This window comes from Electrophorus electricus, chromosome 16 (assembly GCF_013358815.1).
Source record: "Electrophorus electricus isolate fEleEle1 chromosome 16, fEleEle1.pri, whole genome shotgun sequence".
Classification (NCBI taxonomy): Eukaryota; Metazoa; Chordata; class Actinopteri; order Gymnotiformes; family Gymnotidae; genus Electrophorus; species Electrophorus electricus.
Genome location: NC_049550.1, coordinates 11,693,959 through 11,716,375, shown reverse-complemented (window position 1 = coordinate 11,716,375; position 22,417 = coordinate 11,693,959). Strand labels below are relative to the sequence as shown.

The following is a 22,417-nucleotide window of genomic DNA, read 5'->3' as shown; positions in this document are numbered from 1 at the left end:
CTCCCCGTCTGCCTGAGTCCATATGCAGGCACGCAGGAGCGTAGCCGTCTCTGCTCCGCGCCTGCGTCTGAAGCGGCCATCTGCCCGGCGCGGCGAAGAAAAGGCAACAGGCTTCGACTGAACCTAGCAAACCGCCGCGCGGCTAGCCCGCTTGGTACGTCGGCGCTCTAACTCGGAGTATGATTAAGCACCTCCTTCAGTACCCGTGTCTGCAGGCCGGCCCAGAAGGTCTGATGGATGTTTGCGTGTGATGTGCGGGTGCTCTGTGCAGCCACCCCCGGAGAGATGAAAACGTCTCCCCGAATCTACATCCGATTTTACTTTAGCCAGCAACACGCCAGGGTTGTGTTTGCCGGGCTGCTTTTTTTTTTTTAAACCCCAAATGTGAGACGGCTGGGGGGGTTTTGTCCAAAAAAGTAAAAAGCAAACTGCATTCTTTCCATTTCCTTTATTTCCACGACCACACAACTGTTTTGGGAGTGTATTAGTAGAAAAAAAAAAAGATGTTGGCTAATGAGAGCTAGCATTTTAAGGGAATTAAAATGCAATTAAACTCTCCATCATCGTCATGGCAGCGACTTCACAGACCCGGGGGGTGGCGGTGCTGAAGTGACGCCAGAATCTCAACTCGGAAAACAAAAGGAACATATGGGATGGCGGAGGAGAGAAGCTCATTCATCACGGGATCCAGATTATTCCGTTGGACGGCAGTAACGTTGTAGGGGGACAACGTTTCCTGCTAAAAAGGAAACGTCCCAACTGAGGCCCATGCAGAGAAGCCTGGCTGTTTCACCACTGCAGATGCCCTTCAGTGCAGCAATGTGCACACAAAGGGATTTCACTAGTGCAAGACCACTCTCAGATTATTTTTAGCAAACAATGATCTTGCAGGGGCAGGGAATGCCTCAGATTAAGAATTTACTTCAGGTACTCCCCCACTTCATTCATCCGCACGTGAGCTATTCCACGACGGGTTTTATAAGTGTTACGCTGTACACAAGCTCAGCACGCGGTGCATGCGGCGTTAGACGTATGGTAACATGATAGGCTCATTGTGTCTGTGCACACTGTGTGTTTTATATATTGGATGTTTTCATGCTTGCCTTGGAGTTGCCCTGCAGGGATAATTAAAGTTTTATCGATCGCTTGCTTGCTTGATTGATTGATAATAGATATTTTCAGTCTTTTGCCCAATAAACACTGGATGATGAAACCATACCTGTTTCAGATTCATATATTATTCAGCTTCTGCCACTAGGTGTTGCAAAGCGATGCCTGGGAACAGGTTGCGGTTTCTCTGTGACAGGCTTTGTGCTGGAATCTGAAGAGATCCACCCCACTCAGGATCTCAGAAAGCAGGGACATGGCTGTGTACCATGTACCGGCTACCGGCTCACACCTCAGCTGCGATGTGTTTTGGTGTTAAATGAACTATCTTATGTTGCTGCCTAAACCTTAAGGATCACTGCTATTTCGGAGGAGCAGTCAACCATAAAAAGGTCCAAATAACAGTAACAGGCTTTTTTTAAAACCACACTTCACCTTCACAGAACTCGAACTTTGCCAGGTACAGTTACATATTTATGGTGTAATGAGACACTTTGTTTTATTCTTTTCTTTCTGTATGCTAGATGATACACTGGTTTTTAAACATACCAATTGAATTCCAGGTTTAAGTGTTGCCTTAAGCAACAAAAGGGGCCCAAGCTGCTACAGCATATAGTATATAGAATACAGTATATCGTATATAGTATACAGTATATAGAATACAGTATACAGTATATAGTATACAGTATATAGAATACAGTATACAGTATATAGAATACAGTATACAGTATATAGTATAGAATATACAGTATAGTATATAGGGTACAGTATATAGTATACAGTATACAGTTTAGCGCATACAGTATATAGTATAGAGTATACAGTATAGTATATAGTATAAAGTATACAATATATAGTATATAGTAGTATAGAGTATACAGTATATAGACTACAGTTTCGCGGCAATCCAGCCAGACCACTGGCATCCGACTGAAGCTCTTGAAGTGCACAACTAAAGTTGGGAGTTGTGGGGCGGTTCCATGCTGCACATGCTGGGCAGAAGAGACCTCCACGTGCTAGACCAAGTGTTAATGAGGAGACTGACTCTAGCACTGTGCACCACTGTCCTGGTGATAGTTAATGAGGACACTAACTGTGCACCACCGTCCTGGTGTTAGACCAAGTGTTAATGAGGAGACTGACTCTAGCACAGTGCACCACTGTCCTGGTGATAGTTAATGAGGACACTAACTGTGCACCACCGTCCTGGTGTTAGACCAAGTGTTAATGAGGAGACTGACTCTAGCACAGTGCACCACTGTCCTGGTGATAGTTAATGAGGACACTAACTGTGCACCACCGTCCTGGTGTTAGACCAAGTGTTAATGAGGAGACTGACTCTAGCACTGTGCACCACTGTCCTGGTGATAGTTAATGAGGACACTAACTGTGCACCACCGTCCTGGTGTTAGACCAAGTGTTAATGAGGAGACTGACTCTAGCACAGTGCACCACTGTCCTGGTGATAGTTAATGAGGACACTAACTGTGCACCACCGTCCTGGTGCTAGACCAAGTGTTAATGAGGAGACTGACTCTAGCACAGTGCACCACTGTCCTGGTGATAGTTAATGAGGACACTAACTGTGCACCATCGTCCTGGTGCTAGACCAAGTGTTAATGAGGAGACTGACTCTAGCACAGTGCACCACTGTCCTGGTGATAGTTAATGAGGACACTAACTGTGCACCATCGTCCTGGTGCTAGACCAAGTGTTAATGAGGAGACTGACTCTAGCACAGTGCACCACTGTCCTGGTGATAGTTAATGAGGACACTAACTGTGCACCATCGTCCTGGTGCTAGACCAAGTGTTAATGAGGAGACTGACTCTAGCACTGTGCACCACTGCTCTGGACTCTCCTCACTCTATATATTAAAGTTTCCTGTATATATAGTAAAGCTCAATCCTGCATTAACACTCATAAGTGATGCAGCTACTGTTGTTGGGCACTATGGAGAACCACGACTGCTTGGCGAAAGTACGCCATGTTACTGAACATCATTTTTTGTTCTCTACCAGCTTAAAATTCAAGTTCTTTGGGATTTATATTGTATTTTATTAGCATTTTTGTATTTACCTCTAAATTTGCATATAGTTGATTTTTTTACATGTCTATTTCTTCTTAGGCTTCTCTTAGACATCTATTATTTAGTTTTGACATTTACAGTTCCATGTTCCTCCTGCTGTAATGCAGTGATTTTCCCCAGGATGAATAAACTTCTGTGTATTTATCATTACCTCTTACATCACTGTTATCATTTATTAGCAACAATCTAAAAAGGATGGTTAGAGTGCAAAAGGTGTTTCCCTTAGCCAACAAGAGGCAAAGGAGATTTATGACACCAAAGAAAACAAAAGGTAAGACCAAAAAAACCAAAAGAAAACATTAAAAGCAGACTGTGCTTGAAGCTTCTCGTGGGCTCAGCCAGACAAGGACCTGCATATGAACCCAGTATCTTTCTATCTGTCTCTTTCACTGACACACACTCTCTGTACACCCACCTACTGGAATATATGACTCTAAAACCCAGCCATCTGAAGTAGCACAACATCCCCAAGCCCCTCAGCATTTGTGTCCAGACTTTATACACCTAGAAGCTTCTGGAGCCTTTTTTTTTTTTTGAGGGTAAAACTTCTTTAGATGGGCAGGAGGGCAGAAAGGCAGAGAGTGGCCAGGGACAATCCTGACTCGGACCGAAGGCCCATGGAGGCATTCAGCCTTAAGAGGAGTACAGCGTTGGAGGCAAATAAATAGGAGGAGGAGCTAAGAAATGGTGGCCATGGTGGCATGTGACAGTCTGTGACGGTCTATGACAGCCTGTGACGGTCTGTCACGGTCTGTGACGGTCTATGACAGCCTGTGACGGTCTGTCACGGTCTGTGACGGTCTATGACGGCCCATGACGGTCTGTGACGGTCTGTCACGGTCTGTGACGGTCTATGACAGCCTGTGACGGTCTGTCACGGTCTGTGATGGTCTATGGCGGCCCGTGACAGTCTGTGACGGTCCGTGACAACTTATAACACTCCCTGCGATGCCGCTCTTCACCCTCTGAAATGGAATGAAGCTGAAATGAATGAAGCGCTCTGGGGAGCAGGCCAAATGCGTCACAGAGTCTGTAGGTGGAATCCTACTGCGTCTCACTTGTCTCCTAGATAGGTTTTAATATCTGCTACGTTGTAAGCAAGCATAGCATAGTCAAGTATACAGTGCAGATGCCTGAGAGCACAAAATCTCTGGAGCAGTTAACTGACTGTGGTTGGGGAGAAGATGTGGAATCTGTAGACAGAGGTATTTCACTACTGCGGGCTCACTCTCTGTTTTTGGCAAACAATGATCTTGCCGGTGCAGACAGCACCTTGGATTAATCATTTATTCTTCAAGGAGTTTCAGGCACAAGCACACTTCGTTCACCCATGCGTCAGCTATTCCATAACCGGTTTAATAACTGCCGCACTGTACACAAGCACAGCACAGATAAGGATACAGTACAGACGTATGATGACTTGGTAGGCTAGACACACTGGGAATTGATCACGGCCGAGGAGGGAATGCAAGACCGTAGGAAGGGGAAAGAACAGAGAACTAAAGCTGCAAACGCTGTGACAACCTCATCACGCTGCCCATCGGTGCAGGACAGCCACGAGGGCGGTTCGGGGTGGTCTTCCTCCCTGCCTGTGGCTGCCACAGGACTCCAGGAGCCCCTGCAGTTTCCCACGGAACGGCAAGTCAATTCGTGGCGCAGCTGAACTACAGTATTCCATCCGCTGCCGAGAACAAGGACGACGCGTGTAGCAGCTGCATTACGGTCATTATCTCAAGACTCGGCAGCATCTTTAAAAAGCAACGCGACCTTGCCATATATACCGTAACCATTCGCTCGATGAAGTAGGCCAGCACAGCTCGCGACCGGCCCCGTCTTCTCCAACGGGAAGTTCTCTCTAGGTTTCTGGGCTTTACGGCGGAGTTAGCGGAGCAGCCGCGCAGAGCTTTGTGGCTTTGCGTTTCTCCATTTCTGTGCTGAGATCTGGGGGCCATGATGCCATGTGGAGGGTGTCCAAGCAGCCTGGTGAGAGGAGGTCTGAGCTGACTCAGAGCCTAAAGCAGGCTGTTGGTTTGGGGCCTAATGCTGTACTTTCCGGTGGCTAATGTTCAGAACTTTATTTTGCCTGTCAATTCACTAAGTTTTAGACAACACTTTTTAGTATAAACACCTCAGTATAAACACTAGACATCGTACAGTTACAGTCTACCGTTAATCAGTTATTAATTACTGTCTGCTCATTTTGTTTCATTTGTGTCATTTGATGTCTGTAGTATTTCCTGAACTTGATGTGCCTTGAATACAATTTTCCTCATGGATCAGCAAAGTAATCTGTCTGTCTGCCTGTCTGTGTAATTCTCTGCATTATGATATATTGTTAGGTATTTTAAAAACGGTGGTGTGGCTGATCTCTCCTTAGCTAATAATGATGTATAATTTAGAGAATTATTTAAATTCCCTGACTGTATTTTAGGTCTGAGCTTTATTGAAACTTTATTCTTGGAAATATAGGTGCATAATTATTTCTTAAGACACGTTTCATCATACTCAAAGGTGAACAGTACGTAAACATACTGAAAGGTTGTAGCATTTCCAGACACACTGTTAGGTCGGAGCCCATCAGACTGTGCCGTATTGTAGCGTGCAGCCCCGACTTCTAGGCCCTGTACTGACTTCCAGATTCCCAGAAATAACTTACAGTTTCCTAAAATTGTTCACGGATTTCTGTTATTGTAACTGGGCTCCTAGAAGCACATGGGATGTTCCCGAAATGGCATGACTGGAAGGAGGAAGAGAGGGATGGAAATGGAGAGCGTGATGACGAGAAGTATGGGAAGGGACGCAGGTGAGCGGAGACTTCCCCACCGACCCCGTCGCTGGAGGCTGTTCTCCCCGCTCACCACACCAGCCCATGTTCCCCGACACGCCTCCACCCACCTTCTCCCCCACTGCATTGTGGGTAATCCTCTGGCGCCATGCGCAAGCACACAGTCAATTTCGCTTTTTTCTCCGGCTTTCATCTGCCTCAGCTGTTTTTACGCCACAATCACTCACAGGCTCACTCGACTAAAGCTTGTGCGCAAAGGGAAGAAAATACAATCCCCAAATATCAATTACTGCTTAGTGTATTATGGAAAAAGAATGAGGGCAGGAGAGAGAGAGAGAGAGAGAGAGAGAGCGAGAGAGAGACAGGGAGAGAGAGAGAGAGAGAGAGAGAGAGAGAGAGAGAGAGAGAGGGGATAGAAAGGGATGAGATGGGAGATTAAAGGAGTCTTGCCCCTATAATAATAAAGATGAACATTTATTGAGGTCTAATCCCTGGTGCTAGAAATGTCTTAGTCGAATAATTTTCAACATTAGTGCTAATGAAACAAGTGGCTAGTGCCGTGACTGGGGGGCTTGAGCCGGAGACTACTGTGGACCCAGTGCTGGAGTATCCTGACCAGTAACCACATCATTATTATTCACAGCTGCTTATCACAGTTTAATTAGGGATTTAATATTGACAGCAACTCATGTGAGCGGCACAAACCCAAAGCGATAAATTGTGTCTACAGGTATCGAGCCCTTTTCCCGCATAGCAAGTTAGGAATAAGTCGAAATAGTCTTTGACGTATTTTTCCTGAACCATTTGGTCTGAACCCGGATTCCGATACGGATACATATTCCGGACTCAGTTACACTTCCCTGCGCCTGTATGCATCTCATCTAGGCCTCCTCTCAGTCGTATCTCTCGGCGACGTGGCTCAGCGCTCCTTCCGTCCCTGACGAGGAGACAGCTGAGCGGAAAACAAGGCAAAGTCGAGGAACTTCTGTCTCCTCTGACCTCTCCCTCGCTCCCCCCGAACTGTCCGGAATAACAGCCCTCCTTATAAACACCTCAGCTTTATTGGTCCCTCCTGCGGCCCTGCATGGCGGCGAGCGGGCGGAGCGCGAGGGCATCCGGACGCCGGGACGGAGCTGGCTGGCGAGAAAGCGGGTGAGGCGGAGGGAGGGAGGGAGGGAGGGAGGGAGGGCCAGGTGCCGCCGGCGTTGGAACGAGAGAGACGGAGACAGAGTGTGGGAGAGAGATAAAAAGGTAGAGATAGATAGATAGAGAGAGAGAGAGAGAGAGAGCGTGATTAGAGGCCTCGGTTCCCTTACGCCACAGGATCAATACTGTGACAGATGTGTTGGATGCTGAGGATCCATGTCCACAACAGAGCAGGCAGGAGGGGCGCTCTGCGCAGGACGGAGTGAGGCCGACTCGGCCTCTCCTGGGGCTCCACTGGGACCTCGTTTCGCTCCCCCCGCCGCAAACTGCAATCTTATCTACAGCTGCGTCTTAAGACCGGAGGGAGACCGCAGCTACAGACGTAAACAAAAGGCCACAGTGTGCCTCTAGGTAGGTCACGAGGAACCGAGAAGAGATACGAGAGAGATGATCTCCAAGGAACTGTGTCTTACTTAACTCCGCTAGCCTCTCTTTTGTTTTGTTCTTTAAAATACTCTTGTTGACTCAAGGAATATTATAACCCGCCGCGCACACTGCGTTTGCAACATGCAGGGTTTCTCTTAGTTTGTAGAATTAGCGAGATTACAGGTGGGGGTAAGGCCTTCTCCTATAAACCCCTTCAATTAGGGAACAGCCTCCCACATTTTGAAATCTAGGTTAAAGAGCTCATTTACTCAAGCATTTAGTTAACTTCCTGTACATAAATGGCGGACACTGGGGTTCCCCGCTCAGAGAGTGCTCTGGCAAGCTGCGTCGGTGACGCTGTTGTCCAGCTACCTACAGCTTTCTGTTTTATCTGCAGTGTTGCTGCTGAGATGATGACACCATTACGGTTAGACCTTCTCATCAGGAAACGACCCGGTGAGGACAGCAGGCAAGCCGATGTGGCCAAGTCCCTCCACCGACACCAATGGATGCCGGAAGCGCTCAAGACCCAGAGCAGAAGCGGGCACTCCTACACCTACCCCGAACTGGACATCATAAAACACAGACTGGTTATAGGCTGGGCTGCCTAAGGAAAATGGTTCCCTCTGGAGTCTTGGTGCTCCCAAGGTTTCTTCCTTGCGTCTCCTGCCCGGGGAGTTTTTATCCCTTGCTTCTTCCTCATAAGGGATCTGGATCCGAACGTTTGTGGAGCCGCTCTGTGACGTGTGTTGTGAAAAGCGCTATATAAATAAATGTGTCTTTGACTCGTCTGTCTGAGCAGGGAACACTGTATTCTGGAGTCACAGCGTCATAGCTACTGAATGGTTCCATGCCTGCATTTGATTTGTTTTTAAACCCATTTGCTTTGTTTGAATGCGTCTCCTTTATAACACGCAACCAAACGCACCCACATGTTCCGGTATTACACTCAACTCCCACTTGAAAATAATAATAATAATAATAATAATAAAAACATTTCTTTATTAGGGGTGTCTTGTAGGTGTTGAGCAACCATATACTCTCTACAGTGTGTGTGTTGCTATGCGCAGTTTGTGTTAGCTTCTACCTCCTCTTCATTGCACTGTTTCTGACCACGTGTCTGCTGCTGTTGGGATTTTTGGCTGAAGACCCCTGAAGACCACCCAGCAGCAACACCTCTGCAGTCTGAGTAAGGGCAGACGTCAGCACTCTGCACGGGATGATCAGTCAAGAAGCTTTAAGTGAAGTTACAAACACAGCCACAGGGCAGCTTAATATTACGCTTAAATGGGATCAAGATGAACTTTAATTTTCCAAATAAATTTAGGCTACATTAATATTTACATAATGGCTTTTTTTTACAGGTTACCCAGCATAGCTTATTTTATTAGCAACTGGGTAGCAAAATTCAGTACCATCTTTCCCCATATATCACCTGTTACTTTGTGTATTTTAGAATGAAGAATCCTATCACTTAGAAGACTTGTGAGGGTTTATATTCTGAAGTTATTGCTGCTGTCACCTCTATGAGCTTTCTCTCTCTCTCTCTCTCACACACACACACACACACACACACACACACACAAGCTCACTCAAAGAAGGCCGTCACATGACCGCCTCTCTGTCACACTCTGTTCTGAAAGGAGGGGAGGGCCGTTTCCAAACCACGCCTGTGGGTAGAACCGAGCGAGGGAAGTCAGTGGTGACCCTGTTGCTGCTCCCTCGGGTCAGACGCTCACGGAGAGAAACTATAGCACAAGCGGGAGGGTCTGCGACACACACTTTGCGTGTATGTGAACTGCTTTTTGCAGGATCCCAGAAAGCAGATCTGGGGATCTCCAGAGGGTTGTCTGCTCTGTCTCTCTCACTGGTTGCAACTTGTACAAATCGTCAGTAAGATCACACTATTTCAATGTCGAAACTTCTGATGTCTTTTTAAAGTTAACATTAAATTACTCATCTGTTCCATGTTTCCAACACCCTCTCTCCTCACTGTTCACTAGTCGGTCACCTGACGTCACGCAGACGGGGTCATCTAAGGTAGGCAAGTGATGCAGAAGAGATGCAATTAGAAGATGCAATTAGAAGGCAATGCTTGACATGCTCAAACAAAACCATCCTTTGATGAATGTCGGATATGAACTTGTTTTCAGAGCTCAGCTTTCTTTACTGCGTTGTTGTTTGTTGTCTTAAGAATGTGATCAAGAAGTACAAATGAAGCAGTACAGCTTAGTGTGGATGAAGTCAGGCCCTTTACTAACTATACGGCCGGTTAGGACTTCATTTGATAAAATAATTATAAGATTTGCAAGCTATAAGCAATTTGTAAGTGCAATAATATTACTGTACAGCTTTACACTCACACAGTGAGGAAAACAAACAGAAAGAAATGTTTGTTTTTTCTGACATTTGAACAATCAAACCTGAAACACACACACACACACACACACACACACACACACACACAATCTCCCCGTTTGTCTTTTCCCTACTTTCTTGTTTAGCAATTACTGAAGGAGGACGGACATTAAGCAGTTGATTGTATAAAGTAGCCAGCGACGACTATTATTACCCGGCTGCAGTTAAAAGCAGAACACGACGTTATGAAGAAGGACAGGCTTAAATGAACTCTTAGAGGAGTGTCCCGCTCAACCTTCCCCTCTTTTCTGGCTCTTATCCGCGCCCTTGGGCTGCTCCTCCTGGAGAGATGACAGAGGCCATGCGTGCTGAGGAGCGTTGGCGACACCGTGCATCCTGCTCCTCACCCCCTTCCACCTGCGTTTGAAACGGCGCCCTTCTCCTGTGGAGCGCCTTTCTCGAGCCGACGCTGCCTTACCGTAGCCACGAGGTTTTTTCTTTTTTCTTTGGTAAAATATTTAATTGTTATCCGACTTTATTAATCTGATAGACTCAAGACATGCTGCCTACTTTGTCTTGCTAGATCGGTGAGCGTAAGCGTCAGGTATGGGCTGTGACAGCGTGGAGCGGGTGGAGCGGGTGGGGTTCGTGAGGACAGCGGGGTTGGTAAAATATAGGAGCTATAAATGAGGGAGGAAAAACATTTCTCCAAATGCCACACTACAGAGAGGAACCAAATACCGTGCAATTATGGTGCTCGATGTACGCGTGCGGCTCACGCGGGGCCTCCAGTTGTTCTGTCATGTGCGGATCACTCTAACAAGGCTTTACCCTCCGTGTTCTCAACATACGTAAGGTCGTCCGCTTTTTTCTCTCAACGTGTCAGGGAATAAAAACAGACCGAAATTCTGTGAGTCATAACGTCGCAGATGGCGGCTGCGTGTGGCGCCGTACCGCCTTTGAAAAATGCCTCAACACCCGCACCTCTCAAGCTTGGAATCTTCTCCTGACTGCGACCCGGCACGTCTCTTAAGGTGGAAGCGGCCGCGCTCCAGACGCGCCGCCACACTGCGGCAAAGGCGTCTCCGGCGGCTTGGGCACACGTGCGATCCTCGCCGCTGCCGCTGGCTTCTCACGTTCGGCTGCTCTTCGAGTGTGAAAACGAAAGCCTCCGCGACTGCTTGCAAACTGACTGGTTTACGAGGCTGAAAATAACTGAATGTGCAGTGCTTGGAAGTGCACATCGCCAACTGCGACGGGACCGTTGTGAGCCTTCAACACTTACAACTTACGTGGGGTGTTAGACAGAATTAACAACGCACGCACGAATAATACCCCCCGCTTAAAAATGACTTTTTTTTTTCAAAAGACGAATAGACATCATTAACAAGTCTTCCTTTCACTTGAGGTTTGAAAAAACGTGTAATGATGGCTAACGAGTGGTTCTGGCTGGAATGTACTTGTGCATTTTGTGGACTACTGCAGGAAGCCTAACAGCAATAATTGCACCCGAGCCCACTAACACCTCCATAAATCCAAAAACTAAAATCTGTTTTGGAATGAAGACCATTTTCCTAATTTCCATAGTTTTAATTATTTTTACTGGCCATGATTTTGTTATAAAGCCTTACTCAAATCATGACTGAATGGTACTTCATTGACAACAAAAAAATTTAAATACACCAGAAATGTCGTAAGCAGTGAAACTGCATGATGTACTGCTGCTGGTGCTAGACCTCTTTATTAATTTACTTTAGTCTCTTGCTGCAGTTTTCAACATGACCACCTCAAAGACCCCTCCAGCACCGCTCAGCTGTCATGCTGCCGTATGATGTCATGGTGTGTGATGGTGTCATGATGTCTTATTTGGGTCATGATAGAAGTGCTCCATTATGCAGCTCCGCTCATAGCCCGCGACTGAAAACTGACAGAGAATAAAGCCTCGATTGAGATGTTGAAACTGCCTGACAGGAATTTTACTGCTAAATGAAAGAGAGACAGGGAAAAGAGAGAGCGAGGGAGAGAGAGAGGGAGGGAGGGAGAGAGAGAGAGCGGGAAAGAGAGAGAGAGAGAGAGAGCAGGAGAGAGAGAGAGAGAGAGAGCAGGAGAGAGAGCGAGAGCGGGAAAGAGAGAGCAGGAGAGAGAGAGAGCGGGAAAGAGAGAGCAGGAGAGAGAGAGAGAGAGAAAGAGAGAGAGAGAGAGGGAGAGAGAGAGAGCGAGAGAGAGAGAGAAAGGGAGAGAAAGAGAGAAAGAGAGAGAGAGAGAAAGAGAGAGAGAAAAAGAGAGAGAGAGAGACAGGGAGAGAGAGAGAGAAAGGGAGAGAGAGAGAGAGAGAGAGAGAGAGAGAGAGAGAGAGAGAGAGAGAGAAAGAGAGAGAGAGAGAGAGAGAGAGAGAGGGAGAGAGAGAGAGAGAAAGAGAGAGAGAGAGAGAGAGAGAGAGAGAGAGAGAGAGAGAGAAAGAGAGAGAGAGAGAGAGAGAGGGAGAGAGAGAGAGAGAGAGAGAGGGAGAGAGAGAGAGAGAGAGAGAGAGGGAGAGAGAGAGAGAGAGAGAGAGACTGTGCTGAATTGCTTTTGTTTAGGCGGACAGTGACGGCATAGACAGTACTGTTTGCACATTTCTCTATTCGTCAGGGAGTTTTCATTCTCTCTCTCTCTCTCCCTCTCTCTCTCTCTCTCTCTCTCTCCCTCTCTCAGACGGCTTTGATCACGCCGGTCTTTGAAGCAGTGCTGAGGAAAAAAAAACCCCACAGAAAAAGAGAAGGAAGCAGAAGTCAGCGCGAGTTCACGCCTCAACTTGGTGCGACGCAACTGCTGGCAAACTGTGAATCTGCATAACCAGAATATTTCTGCATAGCTTATCCGAAAGGGGAAAACATTACACATCTGTTCCTGGGATTGCAAATAAACACATTATACAACCTTTTGTCCTATTAAGTCGGCAGCTTGTCTATATCAGGCCCGTCTCCGAGGGTCACAACAGCCAGCGATGGCTTTGCCATTCATACACCTTTTAAATGCGACTCCGTTATGGTCAAAGTTTATTGCTAGTATCTTCAAGAAGCGCTCTATATACGAACAAACAGATCTTTCTATATGTAGGTACATGTGAAATATTAAACGACCGTATGTATTCTTTTTAATTATGCTTTAGATGTTTTTTTTAATTGCATGAAGCAAAATAAAATGAAATAAAGTGTCCCTATAGTGCTCTATTAATGCAACCATGGTCACGTTTACAGAGTAAACGTGGTCATTTTTTACAGAGAAGGAAAGTGCATCCGGTGAAACTTTCATGCTGATATGGCAATTACACCCGGAACCCAAAACTCACTGCTGAACATTAGAAGAGACACCCGAGAACGCCACACTGAGTAATACCTAATCAGACTTCCCTAATCGCATTACGACGGCACAGTTCAGTCAAGGGTATCTGATAATAAAGCTACCAGCAAAGACGACGATGTTACAGGAATCGAGCTATATTTGTGGTGAGAAGTGAGTGAGCCACTGTACATGGAGTACCGCAGACCTGGGACATATGCTTCATCGGAACGCCTGACGGGGCTGAAGTAGAGCTGGGAATTGGGTCGAGCGTACCATGTAGCTCCTGTTAACGCGCGGGTAGGTTCTGTCACGGGGGGCCCGGCTCCGAATCCGAATCCAGCTCTGTCTTGTTGCTGTTCGTGGGTTGTTAACTGAACGACTTAATCGATTGGCCGCTTTGTCGTCACACCCAGTTCCCGGGTAAGCGCTGAGGGAGAAATCGGAAAAGCGTGGCCAAAAGCTAGAACCGGATTTGGATGGGAGGTGATATACCTCCGCTGTTCAGGAATCCGCCTTGTTAACATGTGGGCCAACCCCACTGAAACCTTCTCGTTAACACTGCTCTCAAGCACAATTATGGGTTTCCCCCCCCCTCTCCACCAGAGTCTCAGCTGTGGGCGGATCGGAGCGGATGATTACCGCGTCCGGAAGCCCTCCAGCCCCAACATTCGCTCTCTCTCCATGTCTCCCTCTCTCACCCTGTGTCTCTCGTTCTCTCTCTCTCCATCTCCGAGCTTAGCACATGGGTGGGCAGTTTCCCGCGCGCCTGGAGGGAGCGGGTGTCGGGTGTGCCAAGGAATCGCGCCTCCTTCTCGGAGAGGATCCCAGCATGCGGTCTGGGTGGCCGGAATTGTGCAAAACGAGAGAGTCGGGATGGACGGGGCCGGGGCGGGTGGGGTTGTTGGGGCGGGGGATGTGGGGTCACGGGAGGGGTCATGTAGCGGTGGGTGTTGGAGCGGGTCAAGCACGGAGAGGTTGAGTTAGTGGTAGAGGCAGAGTTAGTGGTAGAGGTTGAGTTAGTGGTAGAGGCAGAGTTAGTGGTAGAGGATGAGTTAGTGGTAGAGGCAGAGGTGGTAGTAGTGGCAGAGGTAGTGGTAGAGGCAGTGGTAGAAGTAGAAGCAGAAGCGGTGGTAGAGGCAGAGGTAGAGGTAGAGGTTGAGGTAGAGGTAGGTATGAGGGTAGCGGTACAGGCAGAGGAACAGGTAGAGGCAGAGGTTGTGGTAGAGGCAGAGGCCTATTTCTACTGCAACTACTGCAGTCCCCGCAAGGTTTCAGACAGCAGCCTTCAGAACTGAATCGTACAGCCTTAACCAAACTGTTCACAGAGACATCCAGAAAGTGCTTCTCTCAATGTGCAGCAAATATCTGCAGATCTGAGCAAAGGCAGAACTCTGACCACCACTGACTACTAAAACAAAATAGTTTGTCTTGGTGACCCTCCAGAAAAGCTTTTATGAAGTGTTCCATCTCTCTCTCTCTCTCTCTCTCTCTCTCTCTCTGTGCAATTTTCCAATTCCAAACACAAATTCCTGGATTTGCCCATCAGATGTGAATTATCAATTTTAGCATGTGTGACAGGGCGGTAATGAACAGGGCCGATGTGGCAGCCTATAGCGAGCCATTCGTCACCTGCTGGGTGCAGGCTGGATCCTGGGAACATCAGGTAAGCAGTGCTGTAATGGAGCTGATCTGTTCTACACTGCATGTCAAGACAAGTGATGGATTCGCACGGGATGACGTCAGCCCCACCTGCTTTATACATGGAAGCTGCGTGGACTAAGCAGTAAATGTGTGTGTGTGTGTGCACACGCGGGCGTGTGTGTGACGGTACATCTGTGCCAGAGTGTGTGTACACTTGTGGTATATGCACACACTCCTACACACACACACACACACACACACACACACACACAAGCCTGTCTGCAGACTCTGGCTGTATGCTTTATAGCCTGAGCACTGGGGAAGAATTTCAAATTCAGCACAGAGACAAAAAAACAAACAAAAAAAAAACCCCAGAGAAGACACATATACTGGCGAGCAACCATTTAAAAAGCACTCAACTCAACGACACAAGGCCAGAGCCGAGCTCTGCTATCTCTCCACCTAGCGGTGTCCGCGTCGCTATGACAACGATGACAACAATCCATTCGTTCCCAAATCGTCACGTCCAAGACTTGCTTCCTTTGTTCACTTCCTGGCCCCTGTAGGCAGACGCCGTGTCTGGTGAGCTGGTGCTCACCCCCCGCCCCCCGCCTGTGGTCTGAGCGCGGGGAGCCGCCCTGCTCCCGCTGGGGCGTCCGTTATCCTGCCCGAGTGGAACTTTTGTCTGTACCTGGGTCAGGAGGGTCGATTCTGTACATTAGCTTCTCGGCTTTTAGCGGCGGACGGCATGGCGAAAGGCCCATGCCCCCGAGGGCTCCGGGTCCAGACGCACCGTCAGGTTTGCTGGTCAGGGGAGTGGTTGGGATGCTGTCAGGCTGCTAACGAAATCAACAAATTGGTTGCGAACGCCCTTCGGAGATACAACCTCCACTTTCTGTGGTTCTCTCACGGGCTACACTGCTTAGACTTAGGGGAGAAAAAAAAAAATCAAAACACTCAGCAGCTTCAAACTGAGGGAAGAGTTTGAAGCCTTGAGGAAGCGATGACTCTGCAAAAAAAAAGCGTGTGAAAAAAGGGGGTGGTTCTGTCTCATCTACTGCCAAGATGGACTCTCCTCAAACGCGACTTCAGCCTGCAGTGAGGAACCAAACTAAAGGAGGGAGAGAACTTTTTCCAGCGGTTGCTGTCACTGTTGTTGATGCTGTTGTTGTTGATGCTATTGTTGTTCCCTTCCCTGCACCTTCTTTGTAATCTGGATGAAATGGTGAGACGACGCGCTGTGGAGAGCTTGTGCGTCTGTTCCTGCTCTCGTGCGCTAAACGCGTTTAACGGGGGGGAGGCGGCTGATGGGAGGGAGGGAGAGCAGGAGTCAAGGAACGAGGGAGAAGGAGCCAGAGAGAGAGAGAGAGAGAGAGAGAGAGAAAACAAAATGGAAACAAAAGTTAGAATCTCTGATCAGAGCGCGGTTCGGATGACGGCGGCTTGCTTCGTTTGGAGCGAGTTTTCCGTCTAATCGCCAAGCTCTCTTTATTATCGTCAAGGAGGACGAGAGCAAAAGCAAACTTTGATGGTGTGTAAAGCACGATTCCAAAGCCTGCAGGCATCTTCAGCCAGTCACTGCTGCGAGAGGCCCAGCACGGCTACGCGTTTAAGGTCAGGAGACTCCGATAAAACCATGGCTTAATTTAGCAGACTGTTTAATTAAAACACCCAATGAGCATTAGTGAGTGTGCGTGTGGGTGTGAGCGCAGGTGTGTGTCTTTCTCTCTTTCTGTGTGTGTGTGTGTGTGTGTGTGTGTGTGTACGTGCGAGAGTGAGCAGAAGGAGGGGTGAGACGGAAAGTGGAGGAAACAATCCGAAGTAAATTAGCTGTGAATCTAACAAATGACAGTAATTAGAGGGCCGGTCAGAGCTGGAGGCTGTGGAAAGCAGGACTGATTCAGCTGCAGACGCGAATGGAACACGGCGCGGACTTTAAGTGTCGGGGCGCAGCAACCCTGAATGGCTCCACGTGGACTCGTGAGGAGCGTTCTCTTCTGTCATGCACATGTAACCAATACAAGCCATTTTGACCTATGACCCCACGGACGCCCACTGGCCATTCTAACTGCTACACAAAGATCTCGAGAGCCACAGCGGCTGGGACGGGTGTTTCCGAGGGGCTTACGTAAGACAAACCGCTTATTATATTAACGATTCATTTAACCAGATTCAATTTTCTGCCAGACCTATGTGCCACTCACAAAGCCACTTAACAGTTAACACGGAGGAACTGAAATTCTGCAGAAGGGGTTTTTGCGAGCCAAGCTCCAGCTCCGCTGACATGACAGGGCACTGCTGGTAAACAACACACTTGCTACGATATTTGCTTCGCCCTGACGAAGCCAGCACGAGATTAGTGGGAGGTGGCCGATGCAGGCTGCAGTAAAGCTCCCCCGGGGCTCTGGCAAATAGCAGCGTTTGCGCTCTACATGCCTTCTCGCATGTTGTAGGATTACTGCGCACTTCCACCGTCCATGTTAGCATGCAAAAATCTCACGACAAGTGTTCGTGGGCGTAGGCGTCAGAGATCTGGCGCACGGAAACGCGAGGGTGCGCGACACGGCCTGCCGTGCCTCTGGCGCTTGTCTGACCTTACTGGCTGCGGCGAGCGGGGTGAGAGTTCACGACCTGAGCAGCATAATAATGGAGGAGTGGAGTGGCGGGAGAGACTAGCAACAGCCTCCGATCCAAAGCCGACGGGCCGTGAGAAAATATCGCGCCGTTCGGAGAAGGCAGACCGTCTGAGGGCGACTCTCCCCTTGATCAGGGGCATCTTGATAAGAGGATGGGGCAACCTGCTGATTTATCAGTGTTACCAACACACTCTCCCTAAAAGCGTAACAAAAGAGAAAAACACGGAAAGATAACACAGCCAGTCTGGCCAGGCTTGTAAGGAGGTATGGTAATAAAGAACCGGGACAGCTTCATCCATTGTGCCTTTTTAGCTGAATAACTTGAAAATGGGAACTGCATGAATACACACACACACACACACACACACAGACACACACAGACACACACAGACACACAAACAAGCTTCCAAACATGAGGGGCAAAGAGGCTGTGGGCCCGCTTAAGCATGTGCCGTGGAAACATGGGCCAGGTGAAGTATTGCATCAGGAGGAGCCGCTTCTCAATGTCATGACAACAGAAGTCTGGCAGGGGAAAGAAGAGCCCTCCCCCTTACTGAGAGAGAGAGAGAGAGAGAGAGAGAGAGAGAAAGAGAGAGACAGAGAGAGAGAGAGAAAGAGTAAAGAGAGAGGGAGAAGAGAGGGAGGGAGAGAGAGAGAGTAAAGAGAGAGGGAGAAGAGAGAGAGGGAGAGAGAGAGAGAAGAGAATGTAAAAGAGATGAGGAAACAGACACAGAGAGAGGAAAGAAGAGATGAGCAGGAGATATTATGCAAAAACACACACACACATACACACACACAATCACACCCACACACACACTCACACCCACACACACATGTATATATGTATTCATAAGATATAGATGTATTTGTGTAGAGAGAGAAAAGAGGCAGAAAGGGAAGGTGAGCGAGAGAGAGGGAGAGAGAGAGAGAGAGAGAGAGAGAGAGAGAGAGAGAGAGAGAAAGAGAGAGAGAGAGAGAGAGAGAGAGAGAGAGGGAGAGAGAGAGAGAGAGAGAGACAGAGAGAGAGAGAGAGAGAGAGAGAGAGAGAGAGAGAGGGAGAGAGAGAGAGAGAGAGAGACAGAGAGAGAGAGGGAGAGAGAGAGAGAGAGAGAGAGAGAGAGAGAGAGAGAGAGAGAGAAAGAGAGAGAGAGAGAGAGAGAGAGAGAGAGAGGCTGTGTGTGAGGCTGGACTCTGAAGGGCAGGGGGAGCTGCTTAAGGATTCACTTTGCGGCGGGAGCTTCCCTGAAGCCGGGCCTCTCTGACGGGAACTCTGACAGGTGCGGGCCGGAGCGCCGTGCTAATCGGGGGAGTGATCTGCTTTGCAGATGGCAGTGCGGCGAGGGAGGTGCGGCGAGGGAGGTGCAGGAGGCGGGGGGGGGTATGCAGGAGAGAGGAGCCCCCGGCCTCCAGCATCGCTCGCGCGCCTGGTCTTTGGCTCCGGACCATATCTGAGATGATCTGCCATCACGAGTGGATGGGGGGGCGTGAGGACATGCTGTCTGGAACCCCTCGTCGCAAACGTGAGCGCAACGTGTGAGGGAGCGAGAGGAGGCAGCGGGAGAAACGACGTCGATATCGGCTCACCGCTGAAAAGAGAGGAAGACAAAGGAGGAGAGTAGAGGGGGGGGGCACAGTGAGTCATGGGCGGAGCAGCAGGGAGGTAGAGCGAGGCCCTGTTGGGTGCCGCAGAGTCTCCGAAGAGCTCTCGTAATAGCGGCGACGAGGAGGCCGTTTAACGATGCCCGGTATTTTACACTGCCTGTCACACGCACAGAGAGATTCCCTACGGGTGGACGCGGCGCGAGAGCAGACCACAATCGTTGATGTCTTAATAACCGCTGTCCTCGCCCACGCGAGGGACCCGGGCCGTCATTCTCCCGTCTGCTTTCATCTGCTTTCGAGTCGCCTGAGACGGAGGCCCGGATTTCCTCGGACTAACTTAGTTTCTCCTCCGCTGCACAAAAAAAGCGTCAGCAGGGCGGGACGGAGAGAGGGGGAGAGAGAGAGAGAGAGAGAGAGAGAGAGAGAGAGAGAGAGGGAGAGAGGGAGAGAGAGAGAGAGAGAGAGAGAGAGAGAGAGAGAGAGAGAGAGAGCGAGCAGGTGGATGGGAAGCGGCATCAACGCAGTAACACTCACCCAGGCAGAGTCCATCGCTCTCCTCGTGGCCCACGCTGCACACACACCGCCCAAGTGGCACCAGCCAGTCGCCGTCAGCGCCGCAGTACAGCTTGGGCGTGTCGCGCTCCTCGGCGTGCTCCACGCACGCACCCCGCACCTCCACCAACGAGGACGAGTCCACGCGCGGCACCGTGTCAGGGAAGGCGGCCAGGTTGCGCAGCGTGGACGGGCACTTCTTGTAGTAGACGCGCACGGACACCAGGGCGATGCACGCGCCCACGTCCTGGAAGGCCAGGTAGAAGCCCTTGCGCGCCAGGGGCCCCAGCTCACGCACCTCCGTGTTGAGGCGCAGCACGCGGTCGCCCAGGTCCGTCTGCGTGAAGCTCTCGTCGGCGGCGATGGTGTCCACCTTGGCGTAGTCGGCGGCGTGGAAGCGCGCCGCCGGCCCATGCGGGTCGTCCGCCTCCAAGTACAGCAGGTTGAAGGTCTCCTTGCAGGTGCCCGACACCCATGGGATGCTGTTGCAGTCGCGCAGCGTGAATCGCAACTCCACGTACAGCTTCTGCGCCTCCTGCCGCGAGATCCAGTTGGAGCGCAGCCAGTTGTTCTGGTTGGGCTCCATTACGTGGCACACCTGGAAGGTGTGGATGGGCCGGTTCTGCTCATCCATCTCTGTGATGGCGTCCCACTGCAGGGGGTCAGGGAGGGGAGGAGAGAGAAGGCCACAGACAGGTGAAGGGGCAGATCACGGCAAGGAGATAACAAAAGGGGACACGGTAAACCTGGAGAGAAAGAAGGAGCAGATGAAGACGACGTTGGAGATAAGAGTGGTGAGAGAGAAGGTACGAGGGAGAAGGGGACGCCACAGTGTGCGGTGAGTGATTCTCCCGTGACCCTCCAAGTGGTTCGACTTTGAAAACAGTAGGACAGCGCGTCAGTGGAAGTGAGTGGGAAAGCCCCGCTGCACGTCTTACCTCACGTTTGGAGGCGCTCACCTCACGGATGGCCATTCCTTACGCACAACAAGTCGATTCTTAGCCCGTCCGGCGTGTGCCGCATCCGTGAGACGTGCACGTCTGCTTTTTCTTAACGCTCTTATATAAGAGGTACTTTTCCACTCATAACAATATGACATTGTCCCGTTCTGATACTGTGGGAGCGCCTAATAGATTTTTTTTTTCCCCGCAGACTTTACACCATTATGCCTTCAGCACAGTTTCAGCCCTTCTTGAAATGCTGTTAGGGACATTTTGTGCTATATCTAGTGGGAGACACGTGCGTTCTTCCGGAGGAACGGACCAGCTGTCACGCTGGGACAACCGGGAGACGGTGACGCGGGACCGGAGTCTCTCTTTGGCTTTCTGGGGAGGAAATCCGTTCAGAACAACAACAAACCAAAACAAGGAAAAAACAGCAAAAGACACCATCAGCCCGAATCCCTTTCCTCTCTGCAGTGCGCCCGACAGACAGATTATATACAAGTATGGCGCATGTCTGAAACGCGAGCCGTGACTCGGGGCCTTGTGACAGACACCAGCAGTACAGCTGGGTTTTTTTTTTAAACGGGTTATGCTGAGGGAAGTTTACATGGACGTCCGGAGACGTCGTGTTCGTCTTTCATCGTCTCGTACACAGTAACTATCCACCCGTTAGTGAGCTTCGTATCCCACCTCCGAGACGTAACTGTGGATAACTGTGGTCCTCTTCCCAGACGAAACCGCTGGCTGGTCCTATGAAGGCGCAGTCACCTCAAGTTCATGACTTCGTTTTCGCCGTTTTTTGGGTTGTTTTGTTTTGGTTTGTTCTGTTTTTTGAACGCTCTCTGTATTTATCTGCGCCTTTCTCTCTTTTCTTTGTAATTAATTACCGGGGACGCGCTTCATTAGCGCGGGAGCTTCTGACTCGTTCCGTTTCTATTACGGCGATAATAAACGGAGGTTCTTCTAATAGCCGCTCAATCACAGGCGCGCCCTATCGGAGCCCTCGCACTGCTCGACAGCTGTAGAAAACAGCAGCTTTGTTTAAAATCACATTCACAGCGAGAGTGTGGGCGAGCAAACACATTAATGCGTTTGAACATGCGCTATTAATGACATTAGCGGAGTTTGTCATCGTTGGAGCTGTGGTCCGCCAGCGTAAATGATTTGTTGAAGTTGCTCAATTAGGATAAAAATCATAATCGAAGTCTGGTTTGATTCTGGTGTGTTCCCGGACCCGATTCTGGACCGGAATTTGACTTCTTGTCAAATCTGCCATATACGCGGCGCATCAATGAGGTAGACCCGGCAATGTTCGCGTTGCTTCTGTCCGATATCCAAACCGTCTGAAATCGTTCCTGTCATATTTACGCTTAGGTCTGAGCCTCTATCAAAAAAAGGAGGAAAAAAATCATAATGCCAGATCCCATTCGCTCCCATTTTTCCTTTCAGTCTGGTATCTCAACACTGTTGATGGTTGGGTTTTGTGTGTGTGTGTGTGTGTGTGTGTGTGTGTGTGTGTGTGTGTGTGTGTGTGTGTGTGTGTGTGTGTGTGTGCGTGCAGTGGAGCGAAGAGAGAGGCGTGTAGTGGCGGCGTTCTTTAAATCTCCTGGAGGGCTGAGGGGGATATATCAGCGGGCTTAGCGCTGGGGATAAGATATCAGAGGACGGCTTAAGATGGCACGCCCGCTGATAAAAGTGCCTGAGATGGATGAGGCTGAAATCGCTCGCTACACATCACATTATGTCGCCCGGAGTCCAGAGGAAGGGACACAGGTGCGGCCCAGATCTAGCAGATCTGCCACCGTAG

General features: G+C 49.4%; 1 protein-coding gene across 1 annotated transcript in view; it reads right to left on the bottom strand.

Moving 5' to 3' along the window:
* epha6 (eph receptor A6) overlaps window positions 1-22,417 on the bottom strand; it is a 71,658-nt gene that overhangs the window by 28,220 nt on the left and 21,021 nt on the right. The window contains exon 3 of the mRNA XM_035535109.1: window positions 19,649-20,318. Within this exon, the coding sequence (XP_035391002.1) occupies window positions 19,649-20,318 (670 nt within the window). The remainder of the gene's footprint in view (window positions 1-19,648; window positions 20,319-22,417) is intronic.